Source organism: Portunus trituberculatus, chromosome 40 (genome assembly GCF_017591435.1).
Source record: "Portunus trituberculatus isolate SZX2019 chromosome 40, ASM1759143v1, whole genome shotgun sequence".
Taxonomy (NCBI): Eukaryota; Metazoa; Arthropoda; class Malacostraca; order Decapoda; family Portunidae; genus Portunus; species Portunus trituberculatus.
The window spans coordinates 16,001,064-16,007,650 of record NC_059294.1 but is presented as its reverse complement, the minus strand read 5'-3'; the positions used below and the strand labels follow the sequence as shown (position 1 = coordinate 16,007,650).

General features: G+C 37.7%; 1 protein-coding gene across 1 annotated transcript in view; it reads left to right on the top strand.

Moving 5' to 3' along the window:
• Positions 1-612: 612 nt before the first annotated feature.
• LOC123515853 (major facilitator superfamily domain-containing protein 8-like) overlaps positions 613-6,587 on the top strand; it is a 19,896-nt gene continuing 13,921 nt past the window's right edge. Inside the window, exons 1-5 of the mRNA XM_045274739.1 lie at positions 613-1,060; positions 4,855-4,993; positions 5,292-5,454; positions 5,966-6,081; positions 6,422-6,561. Coding sequence (XP_045130674.1) covers positions 4,875-4,993; positions 5,292-5,454; positions 5,966-6,081; positions 6,422-6,561 — 538 coding nt within the window. The 5' untranslated portion in view covers positions 613-1,060; positions 4,855-4,874. The remainder of the gene's footprint in view (positions 1,061-4,854; positions 4,994-5,291; positions 5,455-5,965; positions 6,082-6,421; positions 6,562-6,587) is intronic.

The window sequence follows — 6,587 nt, the reverse complement described above, 5'->3', positions numbered from 1 at the left end:
TTCTTTTTCTTCTTCTTCTTGTCATTAATATCATTATTATTATTATTATCGTCATTATTATTATTATTATTATTATTTATTATTATTATTATTATTATTATTATTATTATTACCTTTATCCCCCATTATAGGAGCGCCTTGGTATTCCACTCAACTGAAGTCACAAACGAGGTAAATGTCTCGGGCAACGTGTGGGTGATAATATCTCTGGATCAGAAAAATAATTTACTCTCATTCGCGTACTACTTCTATCAACGCTTTGGCGTCACCCTAACCCTCAGTCAGTCGAGTCGAGTTGTGGGGGATGAAGCAAGGTCACACACACACACACACACACACACTCACACACGCCCGGTAGCTCAGTGGTTAGAGCGCTGGCTTCACAAGCCAGAGGACCAGGGTTCGATTCCCTGGCCGGGTGGAGATATTTGGGTGTGTCTCCTTTCACGTGTAGCCCCTGTTCACCTAGCAGTTGTTCACCTAGCAGTGAGTAGGTACGGGATGTAAAATCGAGGAGTTGTGACCTTGTTGTCCCGATGTGTGATGTGTGCCTGGTCTCAGGCCTATCCGAAGATCGGAAATAATGAGCTCTGAGCTCGTTCCGTAGGGTAACGTCTGGCTGTCTCGTCAGAGACTGCAGCAGATCAAACAGTGAAGTGAAACACACTACTTTTCCGGTAGATTAAGTTATGTGCCGTATACTGACACTGATATAATGAAACTACTAAAAGACTTGTCATGATTAATGGAGGCTAAATACCTTGTTAAGAAAGCGAGCATTTACGAATGTTACTGAATGATGGTCGCAAAATTGTTAGAAAGACAGAATACTACGCCCTTCATTACATGTAAACCTGATGGGCAGTGCATAGTTTACCAGCACTTTCATCACCAAGAGGTTCCTGCCTTGGAAAGATAATAAGAGATAAAAAGATAACATTACCAAAGTCATGAGGCGGAGTTATATCGTAATCTTTAGTCACTCGCTAATAGTTGAACTAAAAACATCTGCCTCCCTCATAGACAATACACGTGGAAGACTTTTTTTTTTTTTTTACAGGTGAGAAGTGTCTTGTTGAAAAATGGAGATCTGCAAAATAAGAAATCTATCGGATTATTTTCTTAATCCAAAAGATATGTGTCTGAGGCTCGGTGCTTAAGAAAGTGCAAAAAAAAGTCACTAGGCGTTAGGAGTGCTATGTTTATCTCATCTTTTTTCGGTGCCATGAGTTTCCAGTGTCATTCCAACTAAACTTCTTATCTTTTATCTTATCTCCCCATTTACAGTAAGTCCATGCCTATTTTGTCTTTCACCATTCCTAGGGTGCCATTTTATTGCTCTAAATCTATTTTCAGCACACCACATGTCTTGTTTATTTCCACATTTTTTCGACTAGTGCATTTTGTAATGAACGACGTATTTTTTTTTACCTCCATTCTCCATATTGTGCCAAACATTATTGTATTCACTTCCATTTCGATACTAGGACTTTCTAATAACTTCTTCAGGTTTTTCCTCCATGAATTGAAAATGGTAAAATGAATTGATTAAAAACACGTTTTATTAGTGATGACAGAAAATCATACATGAATAAGCAAGTAAGTAAAAACTAACGATGTGAAGTGTTATAAGTGAGGGGATGCCACAGGAGGTTACATAAATGACGGCCGCTATCACTGAAATAAGTCTAATAATCATGATCTAGATAGTCGGTTCTCCAAGTCATATTTTCTTTCCCATTACATGCCTATACGACACAATCTATGTGTCAAGAGTTTTGCGGAAGGACTAAAGGAAGGAGATATTCTTACTTAGTGGCTATGTACATAATCATGATCTAATTATGAAAAGTATGTATATATGCACTGTACAGTAGGACAGTATAATTATGTTATACAATATCTAAATTGCGTTAAGTATAATCAAGCATGAAGGCAAATACCGAGAGAGAGAGAGAGAGAGAGAGAGAGAGAGAGAGAGAGAGAGAGAGAGAGAAAGAGAGAGAGAGAGAGCTTGGCTCTATGAGACTTAAATATCTAGTTTCCTTCCGATTGAAATTAACTTACTGGTTAGAAAGTCTATAGGCTTTTTATAACTCAATTTTTGTGGGTCATGATAAATGCAGAGTTCTTCAACTTTTTGATAGAGAGCAAGTACAAATGTTATGCAACAACTTCTGGGCAGTACAAAATTTCCTGCATATCTTCTTAGCTCACCAGATAAACTGTCTATACCTCTTGTTTCTCCCTTACTTATTCCTTCGGTGGTGTCCTTATTCTAACATATGTTCACAAAGCATGCTTCAACATCCACGGTTTCCTCGACAAACTTTTCCTTTTTTTTATTACATCACCACATAAGTCGTGATTTCTCCTTTTCCATCTATTGAAAGGATACAACTTTTATATACTTTTTTTTTCCACTTATGCCAAATGCGTCCTTTGTTATCTTGATCCACATGGGAAATTAATAAACTATCATGAACGTGTGATGTAACAAATGCCCATCATCAGCATTATCGCTTGTTATCACCATCTCCGCCCTCCCATGTGTGCGACCGTGCCCCAGCTAAGGATACACTCACTTTGATATGAAAATTAATTTTATTGTAAGCGAACAATGTAGCTAGTTCTATCAAGTCACAAGAAGGAAAACAGGCCAAGGGCAACAAAAGTAAAAAAAAAAAAAAAAAGGCCCACTGGATTGCTAATTAAGAAATAAGAGTTATCCAAAATTCAGGGACAAATGTCTTGAAACCTCCCTCTTAAAAGATGTCAAGTCGTAGGAAAATGGAAATGTAGAAGCAGGCAGGGTGTTTCAGAGTTTACCAGAGAAAGGTATGAATGATTGAGAGTACTGGTTAACTCTTGTATTAGCGAGTTGGACAAAATAGAGGTGAGAGGAAGAAAGCCTTGTGCAATGGGGCCGCAGCAGAAGGGAAGGCATGCAGAAAGTAAGATCAAAAGAGCAGTTAGCATGAAAATAGCGATAAAAGATTGCAAGAGATGCAACATATATATATATATATATATATATATATATATATATATATATATATATATATATATATATATATATATATATATATATATATATATATATATATATATATATATATATATATATATATATATATATATATATATATATATATATATATATATATATATATATATATGGAATAAAGACGTGAAAAAAAAAAGACTTTGGGTGAGCTTGAGTTCAAGCGCTCAAAACGCAGGAGTGGTATATAACTGCAGCGAAAAGTAGAGTGGGAATAAGGCTGTGATGTGCAGGATGTGAGGATATTATCTCATCCTGCCCACGGTTATGAGTGCACTCAAGTGACGCGTTGGCAGCACCGCCACTAACCTTGTCCACTGATGAAAGTGATTTACGATTTCCTATTACGTAGTTATATATATATATATATATATATATATATATATATATATATATATATATATATATATATATATATATATATATAAAGATGAATGTGACTCAAGCACTATCAAAAGAATCATCATATTCCAAACATATACATTCATGTCTGTATTTATGTTCAGTTCCTGTAGGTATATGTTGAATTTTTTTTTTCTTAATGAATCACCACTTCCCGCCCACTCTTATCTGCTGAACACATCTGTGTTTGGATCCATTATCAACCCTTTATCACAAAGCTATATTACATTCTCTTTAGTATAGTTTCAAGTGCATTAACAAGATATACCGTTAGTTTGCATTAGAGGTGACTTACAATGTTTTTCGGTATTTACGTTTACGTGACTTACATATCACTATGGAAGTTGGTATTGGATATGTATGTACTATATGATTATATGTTATGTATATTTCCTTAATGTTGCACAAATTATTGGTTATTTATCTTACTTTTATCTGTTTTATTTACAATATGGATGTGTCACTGTTCCAGAGATCTAACCCATTACCCTCCTGACAAAAATGCTATCAGCAGCAACAGCAGCAGCAGCTATTCTAAGTTGGATATATTTCATGCTCGAATACTTCTAACGCCATACAGGAAAACTTAATATGAACGCGCTAAGAACGGACAAGTGCAGTGGGTAAATGGCAGCCATGGTGGCTATTGGCATCATGAGGATGTTACTTGATGTTACCAAGGTTTTCACAAATAAACATATAACTGAATTCAAGAACGTACTATATCGTTGTAACAAATCATAGCTACAACACAAAGAACTCCATATGGCAACAACAATAAGCCGGACACGGCTCCTGTGCAGCCATCACGTGATTTTGCATTCCTTTCAAGATTATGATGTTTAATCACGCTGCATCTAATAATATACACTAAAGCAATTCATGTGATTATGATGGAATAATTAGTGTCCCAGTAGTGGCCACAGTGACTCAGACCAAGACCAAGCACAGTGCGGTGACCCATCTACCCTCACCACCTACCTATTTTTTTTCACTTTTTGTGTATTTCACTAATTACAATTTACTTCCGTATCATAATATACCTGTCGATATTTATATTCACCTCTAATAAAATTACTCATTGTGATAAGATGTTTTACGTGAAACTTTCGATTCTATTTAACGGAATGTGAGTAAAATATTAACTGCCTTATTTCCTACTGCTTTCAGCTCAATCTCTCTTCAATTCTGCCAAATATATATATTCTTTTTTATATAAGACGGTGAACCGGCCAAGGGCAACAAAAAAGATTAAACAAAAAGGTCCACTGAGATGCCAGATCTCAGCGGATCGAGAATGAGGTCATATGTAAATGGTAATGCAGAAGGTGGCAGGAGAGTTTTCCGGAAGTAAATGATATTCATAAGTGAATCTAGTGTGCTTTCAGAATTTCCGTAGAATCTGAGGATGGGAGGCACCTTCGGTAAGAGCGGGTCGTGGGTGGTGGACCACACGATGGATGACATCCCGCTCGCGCCCTTCGGGAGGGACAAAACGGGCCATGGATCCATTGTCACTGGATTTGAGTAAGATTAATGTGTTAGTTTAAGGGGATATCTTTAGATCCAAAGATTAACAATAGTACTGAATTCTCGGAACCCCAGATTCTCTCTCTCTCTCTCTCTCTCTCTCTCTCACACGGAACTATATTTATTCTAATATTGCTTGCTCACCTTCCTCTCCTTTCCCTTTAGTTTTTGCAAGTATGTTGAAATTGATCCTCCACTTTACGTATGTACTATTATCTCACACCCACGACATCTACTCCACTTTGGCATGTCCTTACAATCACTGATACGGGTATGACTTGCATTTGCTCTTCAGGACGACAACGCCACCATCATATGAGGACGGGAAGGAATTGATTGAAACCCCGTTGGAGAAGCGAGGCAGGAAACGCTCACACTGGATAGCATATACCACGGTGTTTATCATGTCCATAGGCTTTTCTATAGTGCTGACCAGCGTGTGGCCTTATCTAAAATCGGTAAGGCACTTGTAAAGGTCTCTCTCTCTCTCTCTCTCTCTCTCTCTCTCTCTCTCTCTCTCTCTCTCTCTCTAGTATCTTTCATTTGCATCTCTTCGTATTTCTTCTCGCTCAGTCCTCATCATCGTTCTCGTTCGTCTTTTCATCCTCCTCCTACTCCACCTCCAACACTTTTTTCTCTCTCTCTTCCTCCTTCTTTTCCTTCTCTTCTCCCACTTTTTGCTCCACCTTTGTAAATAATGTAAATATACTTAAGGTTATTTATTTTTGTACTGCAATACATAAGCTTTCTATGAACATTTGTTTGGGGGATGGGTGGTAGGCTCCTCCCATCTGCTTTGTTGTACTTTTTTTTTTTCAACAATAAACTTATCAAATCAAATCAAATCAAATCCTCCACTTCCTCTTCCAACTTTTCCTATCTTTTTTTTTCCCTCCTCTTCCTTCACTTTTTCTCTTTTTCTCATTCTGTTCAGCCATGTGATTGCCTCTGTTGTTCTCTTGACCACAGCTGAACGACAATCTCGAGAAGAACGCTTTAGGCTTTGTGGTGGCGTCCAACCCCTTAGGGCAGATGTTGGCTTCACCTCTCCTCGGCCTATGGGGTAATAAAGCCGGCAAAATCAGGTACAATTATATACCATATAGCTTCATCAATAACTACTTTCCGATATATCACTTACAAGATCATGTCTTACTGATGTCCGTTTTTTTTTTTTTTTTATCTATTTTTTATGAGCATATATTTTGAAAAGTTAGCGAGAGGCATTCGAGGATCTGTCATGTGGTTGTTGCACACCGCGTGAAAAGAGTTGGTTCGCTTAGCGACGTGGTCTATTTCATATTATAATGAGTTTATAAAAAGGATAAGGAATCGCAAAGATTTAACATCTCTCTCTCTCTCTCTCTCTCTCTCTCTCTCTCTCTGACCGGTTTTTGGCACTGAATGGTGGCGTGGTGCGGCTAGAGGAGCATGTCTCGTCACAGTGGTGTTCTTCATTCTGGGCAACGCGATGTATTCACTTCTGGCCTTGTTCGAGGGCTTGGGAGAAATGGCTACCTATGACGCCATGATCATCTCTCGCTTCATCGTCGGAATAAGTTCAGGTGGGGTCAAATTAGGTATTCTTTGT